Raw genomic sequence first — 23,601 nt, 5'->3', positions numbered from 1 at the left:
TGTAAGAAAAGGTCGCGTGTAAGCTGTTGGCGCCGAAATGGCAGCTCCGGCTGTATGTTCCTAAGGGAGTTATGACAGACATTGACGGGTTGTTAAAAGCTCAATAACCACGTATAACAATCTGTGAATCGCTTTTAGACGGCTATGTTGCTGTGATATAACGGTATACAAGAACATGTTTATATTGCTTATTAATGGTCTACATCCTACCAGTACAAGTTAATGTATGTTCCTAATGAATGGAACCAATCTATCAGCCTTTCTATAGTGCTATCTCACTGAAATGCCATGTTGCAGGGTCTTTGGTATGACGTCTTCCAAAGCACCGGTTTCATCAACATTCCTTAAATAGCTTAACTTAAAAAATTCCATTGGTAAGCAATACAGAATTTAAGGTAATAATCGTATTTAAGGAAAGTTCCTTAAATTCTGCAATGCTTTCTTGTGGAACATTTTGAATAAAAGAGTTTCCTAAAGTCAAGGAATACAGATGAAACTGGCCGAAGGCTATTTCTATTGACAACGGAGGTGGTCAACTATGCTTTCGTGTGTATCATTTCTAGCGCTTTATGCAGGGAAAAGCAATGACTTTGTCGTACGTTTTACGTACCGTGACCTGGGGAAAGAATAGCTTCTCCACAGGACGCTCAACTCGAAGACAAAAGTGAGGTTTCGTCAGAAAGACATTCCAAATTTAGTCGCCTCCAATGAACAATGCCATGGGTACAGCAGGTACAATTCCCACGTCTGCAGGGTAATTTATTGTTTTGATTTTTATATTGTGTGAATTTATTTCTCTTAGTTATTTTAAAGTTTATCTTTGTTCTATCGCGTACATGTATCAATAATTTGAGGTATAATCTAGGTACATGTATTACAATATTGCGATGTATATTTTTTCCTTGATGAAACGCCTGTGTTTTATATGTGCTAACTGCGCATGTCAGTGACTATGCGTATAGAGCCCAGAGTTCTCCTATCAATAATTTATCATAGTTTTACAATCGAGACATTACACACTTCAATCAACGAACGTTTTACACAATGTTGAGATATTCGTTCAATATTCAAATGTTTCTGTGCTTCACGAGGTCAGTGTGGCGGAACTATGTGCTACAGTACATATCTCACAATGGGCATTGTGACGCATTATCTAGACGTTTTCACCTGCTATCTCTATTGTATTTTTATTTGTTCTTTATCTCTTTTTCACATTTAATGGCCACTGCAAATAAATAAAAAAAAAAGTTATTTCATTCGACCACCTCGAACTGCAAGAAATCACTGTGATGCTAATCCTTGTCTTTTTATCACGGCAAACGTAAAATCGTCATCTGAAACAAACATTCAGGTGATGTTAGACTATTTTAGGAATTTATATCGGGAAAGTAAACAAAATATTTATATCAATGTCACTAATTTTCATATATTAGGAATGTAAGTATGCTTATTAAACGGAATTGTCATCGTGGCACCGGATACCACAACATGTAATCATACTATCGTTAATATCAAAACAAGCCCCGTTCATTCCATACACGGATGATCAAATACCAAATTAGATTAAATTTAAGTAATGTTATTTGTTTTCATGAATTTTAATCACTCTACATTTTCTGGTGATTCCAATACATAAGTGGACCATTTCATTTCTATGGAGGAAAGTATAGCATAATTGGAGTTCAATAGCGGCTCTCTATGCGGTATATGTGGGCGGAAAGTTACTCAAGACCAGCGTGTTTAATTCCAAAATAGACTATAGACAATTCTCAAGCTTTGTTTAAAGTACACGTAATGCATATTAAAATAGTATGTTCTGTATATGAATCAAATGTAAATGGAATATTGTTTAGACTATGCTAGTAGTACATAAATGATGTACAAAAGCAAAGCACAGTACCCAGCGCGAGGCTGAAGTCGATATAAACAGCGGAAGTGAACTTTTGACCTTGAGGGGTCTGGTAAAAATATATCACCTCATAATGCTCTATTTATGGTGTTGCCTATGGCGATGTCTGACTATCATGTAAAAATTTCCTTTTTTTTAGTCTCAGAAATTTGATATTTCCAATGAGCCAGATATTGCAATAACTTGTTGTGTAATATTCGTTTTGAACAATATTAAACTTTTTAATCATATAGAATAGCTATCACAGAAGCGCCATAATGTGTTCATACGACTGCTTCGTAAAAAAAACTACTGAAAAGCATTAAGTCGAATTTGCCACTCAGGACTAGCTCAATTATCGATCGTTTTGGTAAAGTTCGAAAGTAACTCTGCTATGGAATGTTTCTAAATGGACAGTAGTAGCTACACTTTGTAATCAAGTACATCTGTACTCCTCAGGCGGGATAAATAAAACACCTGATGGACAATAGTACTCATTGTTCAGTACAGATGTACTTGTAAACTAAAGTAAAAATTGTCATTTACGGACTTGAATTGAGGTAAATATATACGGAGGATACCGGTTGCCTTTAATTTTATTTGTCCTCCTTTACTATCCCGAGGGCCGGGGAGCTGATAAAAGGAATGCTTAGGGAAAAGGGATGTATCATATTCCATTTATCATATACTTACGTTCTGTTTCTCTGTGTTGCCTACAGTGAAAGTTACAAATGAAATTGAATCAAATATCGAGGAGATGGGGGGATTTAACTCTAATCTGCATGTGACACCCTAGGTAGAATCAGTGTTTTGGCGTCAGGTCCACACGTGAAACACTATGACTGACAGTCGTAGGGTAATGTAGAAATTTCCGGCAGCGTTTGGTGCAGATAATACATTTTGGATGCAGCAAAAATTTCGTTATGGAACAACACCTCAAAACATGTACAGTATCACTCTATAGGATATAAATACCTGTAAAATCGGTCATTTAGTTCCAAAGGCTCTGTCGTCAAAACATGCAGTTTTAACACTTTTGTACAGTATGTGCATCTGTAAGTCACAATTCCAAATATGAAACAATGGATAAACATGTCAAGATACATAATTTTTGTGTGGAAGATGTTTTTTTTTTTTTTTTTTTTTAGTTTTGGTAATAAATATGATAGTTTTTGGTGCGACACAATTTTATAATTTACTTTGAAAGAAGAAAAACAAGACATTTGGAAATCTTACTACTGTAGCAAATTCACAATCGATACTTCAAGTTGTGCGAAAATCACATGGAGCATGTCCAATGCACTCTCCGTCACTCTCACAAATAGCTATATACATACGTGCGGGTCCCTGTCAGTGACTATCGACCGACCGCCATACCCAGCTCTCTCGGGGCGGTAACAGGTCTGACGATTCTCCTCTATAACGTTTGAAGCCAACCTGATGAAGTTTATGACGAGTAAAAGAAAATAACTGATTCTTTATCGCACCCCTGCGATTGGAGACGACTTTTATATTTTACAAATAGTCGATGGTTTGCTTGGCGAAGTCGTTACACTACGGCATTTGAGCTGGGAGTGAGTTATTCCTACGCCTAAAAGGCTATTTTTTTTTCTTTTAAATGAAACACCGTCATATGCAGGTGACGTTGAAACGTTTGTACTTTGAATTTAAAACCGTTCGGAGCTAATCTCTGCATTTTACCATATCTGAATTTCTTATGGTGGCGCATATGGCTTCATCTGGTGCTTAATCAGTGTATATTATACGCATACAGTTTCATGGTTTTCTGAGAAGTCTTATCCGTGTGTTTGGACTACCAGGTGTCAGGTCGGGACTAACAGTGTGTCCATAGGTCCAGTTGTTTTTCTTTTGTCCCGTTTTGGTCAGTTATACACCGTTTTACAGTTTGCAAATAGTTAAATTTGCTTTTATGGGCAAAATATCTGGCACGTCATTTCCATGACAATGACTTGTTATCTTGATATCAGTACTCTTTGGTATGTCTTTATTTATTTATTTATTTTTATTTATTTATTTATTTATTTTTATTTATTTATCTATTGTCCTTCATTTTTGCTCACATTTGGACTTGAGTAGAATCATGCAATTTCCAATGCTTACGCACTTCATTGTGTTACTTTCGCAACCTTGGCGTTTGCGCTCTCTTACCTTTCTTATAATTTGACTGCACTGAACTTAGCCGACCTCTGGCTTTAACACCATCGTAAAATGTTCGACCATATTCAACAAAACGACACGTAGACTCGGCTCCATGCGTTGTTGGTAAACTCGGGTTTTACTGTTGGCCAACCAAACAACATAACTTTGAACATTTTGCGAATGTGACTGAATCGAGATCAGTAGGTAATTGTATGTAGATGTGTGTGTATCGTGATGAGACAGAAACAGGTTTAGCGAAGACTGAAACGTCTAAATACTTGTCTCGCTTGGCCCTTGCCGGCTATCGTACCTACCAGTGCGTTTTTAATGAACACCTGATCCATTTCAGATGTCATTTTCGTTTAATGAAACCTGACTATAGTGTGATTTTATTTCGTTTTTGAAGTGTGAATGTTTTTGATTTTCTTGAAATGCTCACCAGTTTTAAGTGGTGTTGTCTACATTAATTAATATCACACTTCTTTATTTTTTTGTTTTTGTGGTTGTTTTTATTTGCTTTTTGTTTTGCTTTGATTTATTTCATGGTTTGTTTTTGGTTTATCTGTACATGTACAGAAATATACATGAAATATATTGTATGTTATTATGACGTAGCTTTTCTCCAGACCATTTGCCACTGTAGCGTGCAGGACCTTTCTTTATGTGTACATTGAAAGCATATCCTCGTTAAAAAAACCTGTGTTGTATTGAATGGCCTTACTAGTTTATTTTTGGTTTTTATTAGGACGTAAATTATTGCTTGCTGTACATAAAAGGGAAAATATACAATGAGATATCTCGTTTCTTAGTCCGTGTTTTCCGGAAGTCCACTGTACAAAACAGCGCCAAGTAACCTCGTTAAAATATAGACGATGATTTATGGAATTTGCGCACGTGGTTATCGATCTCCGAGTCACACGACCTATAAATCATTATAATTAGTTATCGATAAAGTTTGTGTTGGAACGACCTATAAATCATTATAATTAGTTATCGATAAAGTTTGTGTTGGAAAAATCAACTACATCTTTGTTAACATTATAGCAGAGAACATGTGTGTTTTTTTCTCTATAAAATGAATGCATAATTCATTGGAATGGTTCGATTGATTTGTGTATAGAATGTTAAAATCAACATTGCATTGAAATCGATACCCTTGACTGTTTGGGATTAATCCCTCTCGAGATAGGTGCAATGTAGTTGGTATATGTATAAATAAAGTAATAATTGAATTTTGCTGTCATTTATTTGCGTAATACCAATAATATATAAACGTATACATGTCTTGAGTCAATAGATATTAAACATATATTGTGTCTCATAGAAAACATGTATGACGTCAGAGAAAAAAAACTTATTGAGGTTTACCTTGTGGTCGGGATAAAATAGAAAGCCACTGGGTTCTATGTTGGACAACGGAGAATAATTCGCATTGTTCTCCATTTCTCTTTCTGAATAGAGTTGGTAGTTAATAAATAGCATATTATACAAAGCCGCCAAGCACATTTCACTGGTGGGAATCGACCCGCGGATCTCTAAGTTGTAAAAACGTGATCATGAGCTATTCTTTGCCTTATAACGCGCCTATCCGCTGCATTTCATTCAGCGAGCTTACGTTTTGCCTACAGCAAGCCAATCTATTGCCTACAGCGTGCTTATCCATTGCCGGCAGCAAGCTTATCTATTGCCTGCAGCGAGCCTATCTGTTGCCTGCAGCGAGCCTATCTATTGCCTGCAGCGGACCTATCTATTGCATGGAGCGAGCTTATCTATTGCCTGCAGCCAGCCTATCTATTGCCTGCAGCGGACCTATCTATTGCCTGCAGCCAGCCTATCTATTGCCTGCAGCGGACCTATCTATTGTATGCAGCGAGCTTATCTATTAACGGCATCGAGCCTATATATTGCATGTAGCGAGCCTATCTATTACCGGCAGCAAGCTTATCCATTGCACTTTAATAAGCATTTCCACTTCGCTAAAGCGAGTCTACCCACTGCGCTATATGGAACCTTAATCAACTTTGCTAAAGCGAGTCGATCCACTTCGCTACAATTAGACATTCCACTGCACTCTCAGCCTCTGTACCTGTATGAATACAGACAATATCTTAATTCTAAACATGATTTATGGAGACCTGTATACAGTAAGTAGCAGGGGAAATCTACGGTCAAGTCTTCAGATATCTCCCCTTATTTCATTGATTCATCTGAAGGTTCCTGGTTCGAATCACCTTAGAAAGTTTACAATAATCCCTTGTTTCGACGTATCTTAACACAGCGTGCCTGTTAATTCTATAAAGACATCTTGATAAAAGTGTTTAATGATAACATCATTTGTTACCAAATCGTTTTCTTTGGAAGTCTGGAAGTTGAGTTTAATATGAAGATCCTCCTTTCTCATCACAATTTTTTGTCGGACATCTGTAGAAACACGTAACCATTGCATAAACAACTGTAAAATAATCAGAACGTGATGCATGTGTTTTTCAGTCACACGATCCGTTTTTTTGCTGAATTTAAAACTTCTTCTCAAAAAATAGATTTACACAACAGATTTATCCTGTATTCATTTCAGATGTTATCGTGGTACATTTCAGAATTACAGATACAACAAGAAAATAGCTTAACCAGTGTTTTCTCCACGTTGTATTTCATCATAAGATAATATAGCGAAACGGGACAGGGTTGGCGGTATCAGCTGAAGAAGAATGTTTTGCAATCCATCTGTATTTAATATGACTTGTACGTTTATACAAAGAAAATTATTGGCCTGTAGTTAGATTTAAATCTTAGAACGAACTTCATTGTTTAAACAAGCTTTTTGTAAAATTAAACGTTAAGTTGACTTTAGAAATGTGCAAAGTAATTATAAAAAATCGTCGCAGTTCATTCAAAGATTCATTACAAATAGAGTTTGGAGTTTTTGTGCTCGTCATGATTTCTTTTTGCACAGTAAAATCTTAGAATTTCAACCGAATCGTTTAAAATAAAACGTTAACTTCAACATATAAAAAGCTGATTTGACCATGGATACATTTAAAGATAAATAGATATGTTCGAGATATCGGAGTATATGTTTATATATTTGTACATGTACTAAGCATTGGACTCAAATACGTTATCCGGATCAGCTTATGTGTTTCAGATAAAACAAGTTCGTAAGAATCACATTTGAGAAACTGTTTACAAGTACAACAGAATGACTGTTAGATTAGTCAAAGATTTTAACACGCGCTGATTAGACTTTTTTACGTTTTTGTTTTGGAATGCAAGATTACAAAAATGTATGTACTTAAGGAGAAACTTCCGGAAGTTACGGACCGGCACAAGCCTTTACAGTGTGGAGTTGTCCATATAAATTTGTAAGTAAACTGTAGAAACTTAAAACTGCCTAACATCTCCCGTAATTGGCTGCCCGTATCGAAATGAGTAATAACTAGTTTTTAGGTTTTAAGTGCATGTCAAATTCGATACAGCGCTAACGATTCACTCCTGCCAAACTCTAACTATATACAACTCGCGTCTCCAGGAAGACACGAGTCTACCGGAGGGGGTAAGTACAGTCTATAGAAGTCCCTACTGTGAATTCATTTCATAGTTCTTTACACAAGGCACGAAACCGTCTAATGGATTTCGTTTCCGACCATGAGTCGCTGCCTACGGCTAATACATACATAGAAAGTGAAATGCATTGCAGTATTTTACATGATCCATCTGGTAAACGTCTGCTATAATACTTGTGATGCATACCTGTCCTAATCCATTCTAATTGGTTTAAAAATAGATTTAGGAACAATCTCGGAAACTGATGTAAACGCTGAGGAGGTATAGAGATCCTAGAGCGATTTTAAATGGTATAACGGTTAGGAAGGGGAAGCTTGGTGTTTTTTTCCCGGATTTTGTTTGTAATATATTCACAACAAAACCATACTTGTTTATTAGTGAAATTTGATATAATTTCTTATTGATTGATCTTTGTTTTCGCTCCGAATACACGACTAGTTTTATATTTCTTGTTCTCTTACCTTGAAAGCCAAATGTGCGCAATAAATGAATGAACGTGGGATATTGCATGCGTCTATATGCTAGGTACATGTATAGTGTAAATGGAAAACACACTTTTGCTCATCTATGAAATCAAAATGCAAAATTGTTTTACTGTTTTTTTAACATTCTTCACTTTAAACATTTGTTTTCACAACCATATGAAATAATAAGATGTGTAAGGTCAAATATCTTCGCATATTCAGTTCTGTAGTGAAATTTAAAAAAAAAAACGTTTTCGCTAATCCTTTAGTATAAACAGTACATGTTTTTTATTTCCAAAAAGTTCTTCAACAGTTCTTCAAATAAACAAAGTATATTTGGGATTGGAAAACAAATTAAAAGCTGAAGGTGATTAATCTTTCCTCCGTAGAGTATTAGATTTTATATTTGTAAACGTTTTGTAGAAAATGCATCCGGTTCAAGAAAAGGTATCTCCATTCGACCCTTTGTTGTACATGAATGTAATGTTCGGCCTCTTTGATTTTCTCAGAGTTTCCATTGAAATCGAAATGCGTGTAGGTGTCGCTAGTATCTCAGAGCTGAATTCCGTACAAAATGAAGTGTTTGTAGGTATCACTAAAGCCTTTAAAAACATCCATACATTTTGAAAAGCGTGGAGATGTCCCTAACGTCTCTGAGTTTCCGTACAAATTAAACTAGTGTAGGTTTCTGTGTTTTGGCGCGGAATACAGCTGCTGACAAGTAAATCCCTTTGATAAAATTTACTTCTAACAAGCGTCATAAACACAGTTCGCGCCTATTGCTACATTTGACAGCAGCGCTATAAGCTTCCTCGCTGCAATACCGCTCAACAGACCTGTATATGCAACTGATGTATTTGCAGGTACTAAGCATACATGTTGATTTGAAAACTAATTTGATGATTTTTATTCCTAAACGAAGTATTAACCTGTAAAAAAAATGCTCATAGCAATTGTTTTCGTTTTTGGCTAAATTCATGAAGAATCATTGCCGTACACTGATTTGTCGACGGCAATGCCCGAGATTTCTTCACCTTCTTATCAGGAGAGCTCCAGCTTCGTCTGTATGTAAATGTAATTTACAGATTAAGGTCAGATTAAAAAAAATCTCCAGATATCTTGAAAGAGTGTTTATGTGTGTGATGTTGATTAGATTGTGATATTTATTCAGGTTTCCGCGACCTACTTCAAAACTTAAAAATGATTACACATCAAATTTATTATCGTCACGAGTGGCGCGTAATATGATAATATTATTTTGTCGGTAAAATTCTGTCACTTATATCGGTTATGATGTCGTACCTTACACACTAGTGGTATGCATTAACTGGCGTTTCTACCTGGTTTATTTAAAGTATATATTTCACGAGAAAGGTGTGTAGACGAATTGTGAAGGAAATACCCGAATAGTATCTATTCGACATTTGACGAAAATGGTTATCATAGTAAAATGCAAAAATGCCCGTTCCATCAATTAGAATAAGACTGTTTGAATTTTTTCGAAGCGAAAGAAACATCGCACTACCACAAAATTGCATCCCAATGATACTAGTTTGAAATGGTGATGACGTATAGATGACGTAGAATAGATGTCAAGATGACGGCGTTTAACATTGTCAGAGACCACGTCTACAGATTTCCTTTTTGATCTCGACAGTTAATTTCGTGGTTAAATGCCCCAGGCCTCGTACAGTCACATGCGGAGTCCTAGAAAATGTTTGGTTTATTTTGTTTATTTTGCTTAACGTCCTATTAGCAGCCAGGGTCATTTAAGGACGTGCCTGGTTTTGAAGGTGGAGGAAAGCCGGAGTGCCCGGAGAAAAAAAAAAACACCGACCTACGGTCGATACCAGGCAACTATCCCACGTGGGGTTTCGAACTCGCAACACTCAGAGGTGGAGTGCTAGAAAAAACTTTAAGCAAGGGTTTTCGAACTTCGTTCAGAAATTACATACATGTTTTTGAACCGCCATGTTATTTGTTCCAGATACAATGGTGACTGCGATTCTGTGGGTGGTGAACCTGACGCTCGGCTACTGTCCGGACGATTTGCTCAGCGAGGTCTTCACGTGTCTTCACAACCTCACGTACGGTAGCGGGGACAGCATGCTCATCACGGGCGCAGACGCAGACCGCATGCAGCGTCACTGTCGGTACGTCATTTCCGGTTACCTACAATCCTTGTCCCATTTTTATGTTTCGAGTTCTGCGTTCTTCATTAGCTCGACATGCACCCATGTACCTAGATGTATTGACAACACATAATACATATTACTTTTACCGTTTTACTTTTGACTATAATATCATACGTCATTTCCGGTATGGATTTCGAAACGTAGCTTCTGAAGGGGACTATAGTTCTAAAACTCGGTAACCCTGAAACTCTAACGTCTTCTTTGTATCGATGTTTAAGTTGGCCAGAGGAAAGGTGCCAGAAGACTGTGCGTTGTTTTACATTCTTCCTGAAGTTTTAGTTCAATAATACCGACAAGTAAGCCCATCTAGATTGAACTCATCATGCCATGTAAAACAGAGAGTTGTAGGATAAATCCTATTTAGTGTAAGGTTTCTCCTCCATGTCTTACAAGCAGAAGAAAGTCATACATTCATCTATATAGATAACATTGTTTGATTACAGGCATAGTCACACATCTTGTACTGTAATTTGAGCTATCGATTTTGTTCGAAAGCAAATCGCGGTCAGACGAACCTACACCGCAATTTAAGACATATTCGATATGTGTTTGTTTGCTAGAATTAACTAGTATTGATTCCATGTATACTTGATAACAACTAAAACTGTTTTATTTTCCCTACAGACACGGTGACCTAGACGATTCAGTTGATTGCCTTAATAAAATATATAGTCAATGTACAAGTCCGAGGGACTTCGAAAGGTTACGTAAATTCGCCGACCCGGACGCCTGGAGGTCGGGATTCCAAAGATTCTGCAGTAACACAGACTGTAAGTATAGCTATATATGCAATGTGCATGTGGTCCTGACATCCGTCCGTCCGTCCGTATTCAGTAATCATTATAACTTGAACGATTCATCGTCTCAACTAATTGGGTCAAAATTGAGGTCAACGTTACTATAAATAGATTTTCGATTAATCCGATTGCCCTGAAACTTAATACACTTATAAGTGTACTTACAGCTATTTATAAGTGTACTTACAGCCATCGTATCTTGTACGTATTCATTGCTGCACGTCATTCTGTGATAATCCCAACCCCTGGGTTTCCGTAACAGGTTACAGGTTCGCCTTGAGGAGTTTAGGATATTATATCAACCAATAGCTGTATTCATGTTGGATATGATGGATAAAATGAATTATATTAGATTGGTGATAAGTGTTTAAGGGGCGAAGGGATTCGTATAACGAACCGTGGCGTCCTGTACCGCTCAGAGTTTCAGACTTTTGGGTATAATATCGATGACGCTTCCAGATTTTTTTTACGCCTTGGGTAATATCGATGACGTTTTCTGAATTTGCTTACGGCTTGGGTAATATCGATGACGTTTTCTGAATTTGTTTACGGCTTGGGTAATATCAATGACTTTTCCTGAATTGTTTACAGCTTTGATGATATCGATGGCACGTCTTGAATTTAGACAGTTATGGCTATATCAATGATGCGAGTTTTTGTTGTTGTCGTCTTTTAGTTCTAAAAATGTCATGGTCACTATAACAACGTTCCAAGAACAAAATGTCTACCAGGATATATTGTTATCTTTAGGCTACCTTACGTTTTTGTCGTGACAACGGTTTGTTCACTCCAAACAATTTTATGACAACCGTTGTTATCATACGAAATGTTTGATTTCGTGTTTTGTTGTTTCCACGATATGGATATTGTGCAACTGGATCTCACTTTAATATTAAAGCACAAATGTTTGAAACACATAAAGACACGTTGTTTTATTCCCATGCGGATCATTGTGATTGCTTTTATCTAGAGTCCATAACATCCGTTTTGTCTGTCTTCGTCAATATCCGCCATACATGTGTACTATAATGGAGAGCTTGTGGCATTTGGAAATTATTACTACTATATGACGTCACTCATATAGTTACAGACACTTTATGTGGTCATTGAATCATTTCAAGAGTACATTGCTGTCCCTACAGAGCTCTCGCAAGGGACCCTGGGAGTGATAAGTGGTCACTCTTTGGTGATAAGATATTGGTAACGACACGCTAAAACACGATAAAATGTAACCTATTGTGATATACATGTAATATAGCCAGGGGTTAATCACACGTTTGATTGTGTAGTAAGACAAACTAGTCTAAACAAGAGTTTTTATGACATTATATTCCCGTTTGTCTGTTGACATTCCGTTCACGCCATCCACATTCCATTCTACACCCAGACTCACGCAGTGTAACTATAGACAACACAAGAAGCACGCCCTGTAATGTTTTACACTGTATTGTTGTCACACAAATCACGCGCCTCCGTGGCAGACAACCTACACGCCTCTCAACTCGCTAGTCTAATGATGTCGGATTTACGTTTCACTCATCACAACCAGATGCATCATGGGCAGTCGCACGTGTTTCACGTCGCGAGTCCCGGATTTCTCAGCAGTAGATTTATGGCGAAAAATATTGCCACTTATCCCAAACAATTGTGCGTAGGCCTATAAAGTACGTGCAGTTATTCCATGCACGTGTACTCGCACGTCCCACGTCCCAATCACCACAAGTTCTTATTACTCAACCGTCACAAGAGGCTAAATACTGTCACTTATAATAAGGATCTAACGCAAATTCCTATTTCCATATCACGATACATTGTAATAAAACCTTACATTTATCATACAGCAGATACGGACCGATCGTTAATATCAAGCAACATCACACATTTTCTTTATCTACAAGATATTAGGCACGATGCTCCTTAACACTATGAATTGGTTATATACATGTACAGTGCTGTAATTAGCCTAAACTACCTTGATAGATAAGGACGATGTGTTCCTTATCTTAGAACATGACCTCGCTTAAGATATTGAATGTTAATTAGATGTTCATTCAGTCAAATGTATTCCAAATCCTGAATGAAAGCATACAATTTTCACTCCCAGTTTTTGTCACTTCGTTTTTCAGTGTGGACATTTGCGGCACAGACACCGCCACAGTTTCGTCTCTAGAACGCTCCTTCGATAGCCCTCGAGTCCCCCCCCCCCCCCCTTAATTTTCAATTTCATGTATATTTAATATGAAAATGAATATATAACCCAAAGTCACTGACATGGTCATTCAATCCAATGGGACTCCGTCACGTTTTTACATGTATAACAAACAGGAAAATGATACCCAATAAGTAAATGGCTTCATTATATTTTTTGTTTAATTATGTCGTAATTAGTCATTGCGTGTTAAATTGTTACTTTTGTGTCATTTTTCACCTTTGAATCACCTGATACATTTTGTGTCGAGTCAAAATAAAGTTTTAATATATCCTAACTTTGTTACAGTTTATGTGGAGCGACGGACCTGCGTTACTAAGTTAGACAAGGAATTGGAGAAGTGTATAAAACGTCACGAGGAGTTCACCATTCAGTCGTCCAAACAAATTCCATCTTATTCCAACGATCAAGTGGAGGAACGCGAAAATCAGAGAATAGAACAGATTTGTCGGTGAGTATATGTATATGATACTTATATAATAATATACAATAGGTATTTTAGCCTTTGTTATCATGATTAACCTACAAGTGGTGACACTTGAATATATTTACATTTACTTCGCATTTTCCCATTTACACAATGCTAAGAGGCAGTTGCCACCATACGTCTATAACAGCAGTGCCTCAGGCTTTAACACCCAGTTGGTCATGTGACATTAAAAGGGCGGGATTTTTTTTTATTGGATCAGTTGACGAAAATGGTAAGACAATGTAAATATAAGTACTGAACAGTGGGATTAATGTTGTTATAGCCGATACGACAACAAGATGTGTGGTGGGCAAATGCAGCATGGGGACCTATGACAGCAAAATGTATGGTTAGTAAATGCCATGGGAACCTACCCACCATAATATGCATCTTGCTGTCATGTCGACTATAACAACATCAAAATCACTGTTCATTGCTTTAATAATGCATTGTTCATTATCTTCAACGTAATGATAGTCAGTAAATGAATATTTTCTTGACAGTATTTCAATGGAATTCACCATTAAAATAGTATCACCATTTAGTCTAAAGTTCATGATACAAAACACATAACTTGACATATCCCTTACTAAATTCTGGTCTTAATTTCTGTTGCTTTGTAAATAAACATAGCCAAGTTTTTTTGGTGATCGTTCTGTTCTTTGATGACATAAGATCTATAGATTTGTACACATTCGATCAAAAGTCATGTTTCTTATTGCAAGTGTTTGACCTAATTCCTAAGATACATTGTATATGTGCAATTCAACAGTCATTCCTTAACGAAATATATACATTGTATCGCGATTAATTACAGATAATGTTCTATATGCACATGTACAAGTTTCCTTAGCAACACTTAAACCTTGGGAAGGATTATTCGGAAGCTCTCTGATTTAACAACCTGTGTGTGTAATATATATCTGATATATGAACAGTTAAACTTGGGTAACATATGTATCTCGAACTCTTATAACTCGAAAACACTGCTTAACTCGAAGTAAAAACATCAGTTCCTACTCAGTTACAAAATGTACCTCGCATACTCGGCATATCTCGAAGATTTTTTATGACCAGGCTGACCTAGAGATAACGAAGATCGGTTATACTTTAAAATCCATTAATCAAATTTCATTAATTTCGAAATTACACAAAAATAAATTTACGAGTGCCATAATGTAACATTTAGATTTGGAGACGGGCAAAACCACAGAAATATTAGTAAATATACACACCTAATTACGAACTTATTCCATTTTAATTTCATTTCCAGGTTTTTCCATGGGGCGAATCAATGTTTGAATTCGGACATTGGGTCTAAGTGCGGACCGGAAATTAGTGCCATCCTGTCAGACTTCGCGGGGGGTATAATGCCGCCCGTTTGTAGAGGGTATACATTCGATACATCGTCAGCATCACACATTGAGTTATCTTCCCTTGGACTTTTACTTATTTTTGCGCTTTTAATATTTCGTAAATATATCGTATAGTCTTAACGCTTTGGTTATGCGATCTTCGACATGGTAATAGCTTTTACTTCACAACTCTCATCATTCTGCACCTGGAATTGTGGACCCTTTGCTCAAAGTCAACTGGGACCATTGGATAAGCTATGTATTGTCACCGATATCTTGTCACATTTCTGTGAAATGGATTTTTTTTTGGAAACGTGACAACTCTGGTGTTCATATCATATGAAATGTGATTTTTACCATGACATGAAATTGATTTTCTTTACTCAATTCAAAAGGTGTTGTGTTGTGGGAAATTAAAAAGATAATAACACGCTCGCTTGGTGTTTTCTTCGGTATGGACGAATATATGCGGTGAATGGATACCTGTTTCAAAATGGATACAAATGTTAATAAGGATACACGTGATACACGGAACATTGATGCGTGTGTGATTTGGAAGGATGAACGCCTGCGAGTTTTGTGTATCCGTGTGAATCTACATACAACTATATAAAGAGCATTTATAGCAGTGTTGCTGGAAAAAAGAATGTAACTTTTCTCAGTCAAATAATCACTAAAAACGCAAAAACTGCAGCGACTCTGTAACCCGAATATAATTGGTATAAAACGTTAATGAATATCAAACTCCTTCCCAGAAACCCATCAACATTGAGTTGAAAATGAGAATATTGAACTAAATACTGAAATTTCCCGCATGTCACTGAACATTAGACATATTTTACGACGGAAATAACCGACTTGCCAACTGGACCGGACGTGACGTACCAGGGGAAACAAAATTGGATACCGTGGGCTTCGATTTCCGGATTGAAAGCATATGATTGGTACCAATTTCCGGTGGGAATAGCGGCACCGGAAACGAACGTGAGTTGTGTAGTTTAAGGATACATAATTATTTCTGCGTTAAATGTGCTGGGTAAAGGAACAATTAAACAAAACAGAGATATATTTTCATAAGTCGATAGTTTTCCATTATTTTTCTAAGTACGTGTGTACGAAGATTGTACCAGTTTGGACAGGTGTATGGATTGTTTTAAATCGGTATGACGTATTCTTCCATTGTTTATATCCGATTAAAACCCATATATTTATTGTGTTAAACTTACAATCTAATTCTGAAAAGTGGACATTAATAGCAACTCAGAGTGTGTGGTATTTTAGAAATAATTTGTTTTGTGTTGAATATCATTTATATCCTGACATATTTTCAAAACATTGAGAATTGTTATTATGGAAAACTAACCACGCGTCACGCCGTAAAAACATATGTAGCAACAAGTACGCCTTCCCACCAATACCGCAGACCGTTGTAGCAGCCATTTTTGCGGAGGTAGCCTGCACTATAACCTTGGGATGTCTGAAATATACATACACGCATGATTTACTGCTACAACTGATAAAAACTGCGTTGTTCAGTAAATGTCGAAAATATTCATTAGTTGATTTCATTCACGGGACATTCCATCATAATGTTGGAGGATTGTTTACGATAGGACAGGGTGCCCTTCTCATTACGTTTAGCTGTCATATCGTTCAACTTCCTGTAGCTCGCATGCCAAATTAAATAAATTCGAAATTTTTGGCAAATTTTGATTTTTAACTAATGATTCTGTATACTTTTTTAGAATATGATACGAAAAAGGGTTCAATGAACTGTTTATTGATTATATTTTAATTGATATTTTCCGATACAGCCGATCAAACTCACTATACTTTAAACATGGCATTATTTGCCTTCCTGAATTTCCATCAGCACTAGACACCCGTACCGTGCATCTCTAGTGTTCTTCTAGGGCTCACGTGCACCTTACCTAGAGGAATATAGACAGGCTTTCTGTTCATTTCATTTTGAAAGCTATTTTTTCTAGTTTGTAATTTGATGTACATCCTCTTGCACTTTTAAGCAGTGTGGCGAATTGACCTAGAACAGTTTAACAATCCTTTGGGATGTATGTAATCGTAGCTATATTTATTTCACTTCATGGAGTAAAGCTAAATATATTTTGATATGTCACGACTTGTGTGGGACTTAAGCATGGCGTTTCGGTGTACACGACTCTGTCACTTTCATCAGACAAATGACTAGTGCAGTCTATGTACATGTTTTGAATACGAGATGGTAGTAAAGTCGACAGTATTTTTCGGCCACATTATAATTACATTATTATGTACGCTGAGAGGTGAGAGTACGAGATGGTAGTGAAGTCGACAGTATTTTTCGGAACATTATAATGACATAGGTACATTGAGGTGTGATAGTACGAGATGGTAGTGAAGTCGACAGTATTTTTCGGCCACATTATAATTACCTATGTACATTGAGGTGTGAGAGTACGAGATGGTAGTGAAGTCGACAGTATTTTTCGGCAACATTATAATTATCTATACAAACAATGCAGCTGGGGTAAACAATGTAAAAGTCGATTCAGCTATATACATTGTTTATATCCTTGCCAAATATGTGTTTAGACAAAGCGAATTTGTACATTTAATATGTGATTTTAATAATGCATCTATCGAGTTCATGAGATGGTGAATCGATTTGAGATTTTGATAAATTGAATGAACTATATCATTCATTTTGAATAGGTCTCAATGACATCTCAATTCAGCAAGTAGGATTTAAATTATGTATAGATCAGCACACTTTTGTTTAATAACTTTATACCGCCATACCTAATTTGGACAAACTTTAAAAACTATCTGTGATAGATTGAATTATCTGCCTTAGTACCATTTCTCTCCGCTAGGCTGCGCTCATGAACGTATTTTCGAAGAGAAGTCTAGCGGAGAGTAGAAAAACTACGGCAGGCAATCCAGTCATATCTAGCATTCCTACACAAAGTAAACACTAGCAATACTTAAAACTGGTTTATATAGTACTGATCAAGAGCGAAATTACTAAACTTTGGTATTGTTTTATGATTGGTTAAAACCTTTTTTTAAATTATTTTATTGACAGGATGGTGGTGTGGCGGATCGTGACAGAACACAGAACAGATTTTTGTCAGGGTTGACGTATCAGATAATCCCCTATGTGGTAAACAGTCGTCGCACTCCAAAATTAGCTACACCCTCGAAAAGTTACTCCTCTGTACGGATTGTGTCATCAGGATTACATGGACCGTTCGGAAGTACTCTGTTGGAACCATTTCGTCAGTGATGAAGCCTTCGTGATTAATCGTGTTTCCTCGTGGCATTTGCTATTCGGGACATGGTCACTGAGAATGACTTCTAAACGGGAAATATTCCCATTTCTCACTTAGATCCGGAGAAATAGAAGAAAATGTGATTTGAATAGCATTTCTTCATCAATAGATATGATTGAAGTTGTTTTTTTCTGATAAATTCACAAATCACATTTCCTTAACTACCCTCAATATATATTTGGAAAATCGTTCTCTAGAAACTGTTTAGGATAGGATTTAGATCCAATTGTGAAATAAACTACAAGCAAATTACTCTTGTTGAACCGAATGAGAATGTGAAGCGGGTCATAATACATCTATGGAAAGAATCCAAACCGACATACTTTAAAAAACAAAACTCGTGTTCTTGCAAAGGAGCTTATCTCGGCTGGCTGTGTTACTGCAGTACACTAACCATTGTGCCACTGGATTTTGATTATTTTCCAACGCCGAACCTGTAGCAATTCGTTCATTCATATTTATATACATAATTTTATTTTACTAAGGGAAATTAGTTAATAAGTTATACGTTCGGAATTATCCGCGAAACTGATATAATCCTGTATAGGAATGATCTAACTGAATCATGATGTTGTCATACTTTGAGCGTTCGCTGTAATTTTTTGTATGAATGTAAAGCCATATTTTGCCTATTTGTACAAGTCATGGTTACGCTGCACGTGTGTTTGGATGGATGTTTTTACATGAAAATGTACTGTTACATGCAGTAGTCTTTGGTTATGACCAAACGATGCACCTGCTTTTTAAATGGCCATTAAGGTTAAAGTTCAGAAGTTCTTCTGGTGAATTCAATTATGATACATAAAATTGAAATAAAAGTTTGAATTCGTTTCTTTTTTTCCCCAAATCCATCCAGAATAGTTTGCATTGCAAAGTTACCTGAGCACGTGTTTGCACGTTCATTACACCAGTGGTAGAACTGATGGGCCGTGAAATGTGTTGTGATCTGTCTGGTTGTACCGTCTGTGGAACAGCTGATCAACAGATAGTACAGTTCTCAACACATAGCTGTGTGTACAGGTTGTTGTCTCAGATTTTAATTGCTGTTTAATATGGATACGCTTGCGATTGGAATGACGATTCTACTGCATACATCAATGTCTACATGATAATTGAAACAAACAAACAGAAGTGAATTCAACACTTTCAGCGTCCGGTAGCGAAAAAAGCACATTCTCTGGAAACTATTGTGTTTAACGACCAACCCTGAAGTCGCTCGAACGATTGATTCAGACGCGTGTACAGTTATTTTAAAGCGTCACATTAAGAAGCGTCCAATAGTCATGCTATGTAAAGTGAAAACATTTTAATCAACTGATGAAGTTTATGTATTTCACCATAACCCTCAAATTAAATCATTGAAACAAAACGAAAATATTTAATTGCTTTTTAATAGATAATCGTGTGTGATAAGTAGTAAGCTACTAAGCTGGCGGGTTCCGAATCTTCTTCTTTTAATGAATATGAATTGGTATATGTGGTCGACTGAACAAGGACAGCCACAAATAGACAACTTAAGTACGACACTATCTTGACATAATAAACGAAAGGAAGAGTTGAATCAATACGTGACAAAAATTATGAGATCTTGATAAGTTCTCCATTATTTCTGGTTGAGAAGGAGAATTTCCCGGTACCATTTCCGGTTGGTAAACATTCCAATCTTATATATACAATACCGCAAATCCTTGTGGAATTCTAGATATTATCTATGGCGGAGTCATTAAAATTTCAAATATGATGAAGATTTCTCGTTTGTTAATTATATTCTCTAATTTTGATCCAACCATAAGTATATATGTAAGAATTAATATACAATTTAAGTCCTCGGACTTAAGTACAAGACGAACGGTACAATACCCTAATATCCTTGCTAATTACTACTTACTAAGTCGTCTTCAAGTGTATGTCTCGAGAGTCTGGAGTAATTTAGACGCCAATACTCGAGAGAAATTACTGAATAACCTTAGCTTTCTACTGCTGCTGAAGAGAGAGGAATCTTGCCGAACTAGAGGCCATTAATTGCCGAACTGTATACAAAACTTTCTTTTATATCACTTAGCGAATCTGTATGGATACATATCTATATATTGTACAAAGTGCAAAGTAACATATTCTTTCCCTGTAGTTATCTAGATAATTATGCACAATGATCTACAAACCGTGGGCATCTTTAACAGGACATCGCGAATTAATGATCTTCCTTTGAATTTTCTTTGGCGTGTTTTGTGATTCAATAAATGAATTATTAACGCTATTTAATCATTTAGTCCAGTCGTGATCCAGCAGTGCTATTTTAAAGATTTTATTGATTTTGAACTCATGATCTGGGAAACAGATCCATTCTGTTAATATACAGCATCTCTTATTAATACACTTTGTAATATTATCAAAAATAGTGTTTTGTATTTTTTTGAAATATGCCTGTCAGAAAGGAATATTGGACTTTCACTTAGCATCAAGCTTAGAGGGTTAATTACATAGTGTTTATGAAACACGAGCCGTACAGTGTATTGGATGTATGCTTACGTAAGTGTGGTGTGGACTCTCCCAGTGTCGAACTTCGGCCAAGAATCTCGAGTCCATGCCGGAACTTCATTGCAGGGTGTTTGTTTTCAATTACACATTATGAAAGTAAAACAATTTCTCCACTCACTCTGCCAATGTGGACAAAATTGTACCCCCTACCAAGTTGGACAGCTTTGATATAGGAATTAAGCACGTGGTATTGGAGCTGTCATATTTTAATTTTAGTCCTTAAGTATGACTGAACTGTTTATGTATGTGATACATTTAGTTATTGTATATTATTTATTAAAAAAGTATCACTGATATCTTTCAATCACTGATATATTTCACGTGAAACGTTTTACGAGAAAGAACGAGAGAGAGAACGAATATGCACAAAAGAAAGAGATTGAGAGAACAGATGAATGAAATATTTGAAATCAGATCACTTGCGATATTTTTGGGTTAAAGTGAGTTTCAATTACATTCAAAATAAAATAAAATATTTGCATTTTCGTTTTCTGTTTTTCTTTAGAAGGATTCGAGGGAAAGACAATGTAACCAGTGTTAGGACGTAAATGTGCTACCTAGGCTACGACAGGTGTTGGGACCGAATTTCAGCTTAACGACCACAACTAATTTGAATTTACTCTTAAATGTGGTATTGATAAATTCTGCTCTTGGTTAATCGAAATTTCTCATATTGACAAAATTCTAATTGAGCTGAGTTTAGTCACATCGAAAAGAAAAACTGGAAACAAAATTATGAACTTATGATATAAGTTTTGTAAGTTAAGGAGCATGAAAAGAGCACATGTAATGTATAACAACATTGCAATATTTTGTGTTCGAAAAATACACTCTGTTACATTTTACGCGTTTTAACTTATATTCGTACGCATATATATAACGTTGACGATTCTAATTAATGTTGTTTCTTAATTTTGAAGAAGGATCAGAAAATTAAGCTGAATGGTATTTTTAAATGCAAAGGGAAATAACTTTCGTGAGACAGAGATCGTAATGGAGTCCAATATTGTTATAAAATTATGTTCCTATTTAATACATAATTCTTAATTTAAAATTTATAATTAACACATGTACTTACATACCATAAAACGTACTGTTAGTTAACATTCGCGAGTGTCTTCCTGTCAACTTTTGAGCATGTGGATTCGCGAAATGAAATACAACAGCTGTATATATACATTTTCTTTGTTTGTGTAAAAATGATACGCTGGGAATAGGCATTGCACATATATCACACTTCTTCTAATTCACAATACATGTGTTTCACACATGTGCTAATTCACAGAACACATGTATCATCCACCTGCTACTTCACAGAACATATGTATCACTCACAGTACAGATGCATCACACGTGCTAATTCAAAGAACACGTGTATCACACACGTGCTAATTCACAGTGTACATGTATCAAAATTGCTATTCACAGAACACATGTATCACCGACGTGCTAATTCACAGTGCGCACGTATCATACACGTGCTAATTCACAGTACACATGTATCACACACGTGTTAATTAACAGAATACGTGTAGAAAGCGCATGCTAATTCACAGCACACATGCATCACACACGTGCTAATTCACAGTACGCACGTATCATAAACGTGCTAATTAACAGTACGCACGTATCATACACGAGCTAATTCATAGCACACATGTATCACACACGTGCTAATTCACAGAACGCACGTTTCATACACGTGCTAATTCACAGCACGCACGTATCATACACGTGCTAATTCACAGCACGCACGTATCATACACGTGCTAATTCACAGAACGCACGTATCATGCACGTTCTAATTCACAGAATACGTGTATCACACACGTGCTAATTCACTGTACACGTGTATCACACACATACTAATTCACAGTGCACATGTATCATCTACGTGCTAATTCACAGAATACGTGTATCACACGGGTGCTTATTCACAGTACGCACGTATCATACACGTGCTAATTCACAGCACACATGTATGACACACGTTCTAATTCACAGAATACGTGTATGACACACGTGCTCATTCACAGAATACGTGTATCACCCACGTGCTAATTCACTGTACACGTGTATCACACACATACTAATTCACAGTGCACATGTATCATCTACGTGCTAATTCACAGAATACGTGTATCACACGGGTGCTTATTCACAGTACGCACGTATCATACACATGCTAATTCACAGCACACATGTATGACACACGTTCTAATTCACAGAATACGTGTATGACACACGTTCTAATTCACAGAATACGTGTATCACACACGTGCTAATTCACAGAATACGTGTATCACCCACGTGCTAATTCACGGAACACATGTATCACACACGTGCTAATTTACAGTACACATGCATCACACACGTTCTAATTCACAGAACACATGTATCACCCATGTGCTAATTCACAGAACACATGTATTAACCATGTGCTAATTCACAGCACGCACGTATCATACACGTGCTAATTCACAGTACTCACGTATCATACACGTGCTAATTCACAGCACACATGTATGACACACGTTCTAATTCACAGAATACGTGGTTAACACGTTCTAATTCACAGAATATGTGTATCACACACGTGCTAATTCACAGAATACGTGTATCACCCACTTGCT

The 23,601-nt window shown here is 36.5% G+C and overlaps 1 protein-coding gene across 3 annotated transcripts in view; it reads left to right on the top strand.

Moving 5' to 3' along the window:
* LOC117330661 overlaps positions 1 to 21,449 on the top strand; it is a 59,832-nt gene extending 38,383 nt beyond the window's left edge. For all 3 annotated transcript variants that reach the window (XM_033889095.1, XM_033889094.1, XM_033889097.1), the window contains exons 3-7: positions 10,064 to 10,229; positions 10,896 to 11,041; positions 13,566 to 13,728; positions 15,020 to 16,085; positions 18,184 to 21,449. In XM_033889095.1, coding sequence (XP_033744986.1) covers positions 10,064 to 10,229; positions 10,896 to 11,041; positions 13,566 to 13,728; positions 15,020 to 15,236 — 692 coding nt within the window. In that variant the 3' untranslated portion in view covers positions 15,237 to 16,085; positions 18,184 to 21,449. The remainder of the gene's footprint in view (positions 1 to 10,063; positions 10,230 to 10,895; positions 11,042 to 13,565; positions 13,729 to 15,019; positions 16,086 to 18,183) is intronic.
* Positions 21,450 to 23,601: the final 2,152 nt, after the last annotated feature.

The sequence above is a fragment of the Pecten maximus genome, chromosome 7 (genome assembly GCF_902652985.1).
Source record: "Pecten maximus chromosome 7, xPecMax1.1, whole genome shotgun sequence".
NCBI lineage: Eukaryota > Metazoa > Mollusca > Bivalvia > Pectinida > Pectinidae > Pecten > Pecten maximus.
This window is presented reverse-complemented; position numbering and strand designations above follow the sequence as displayed.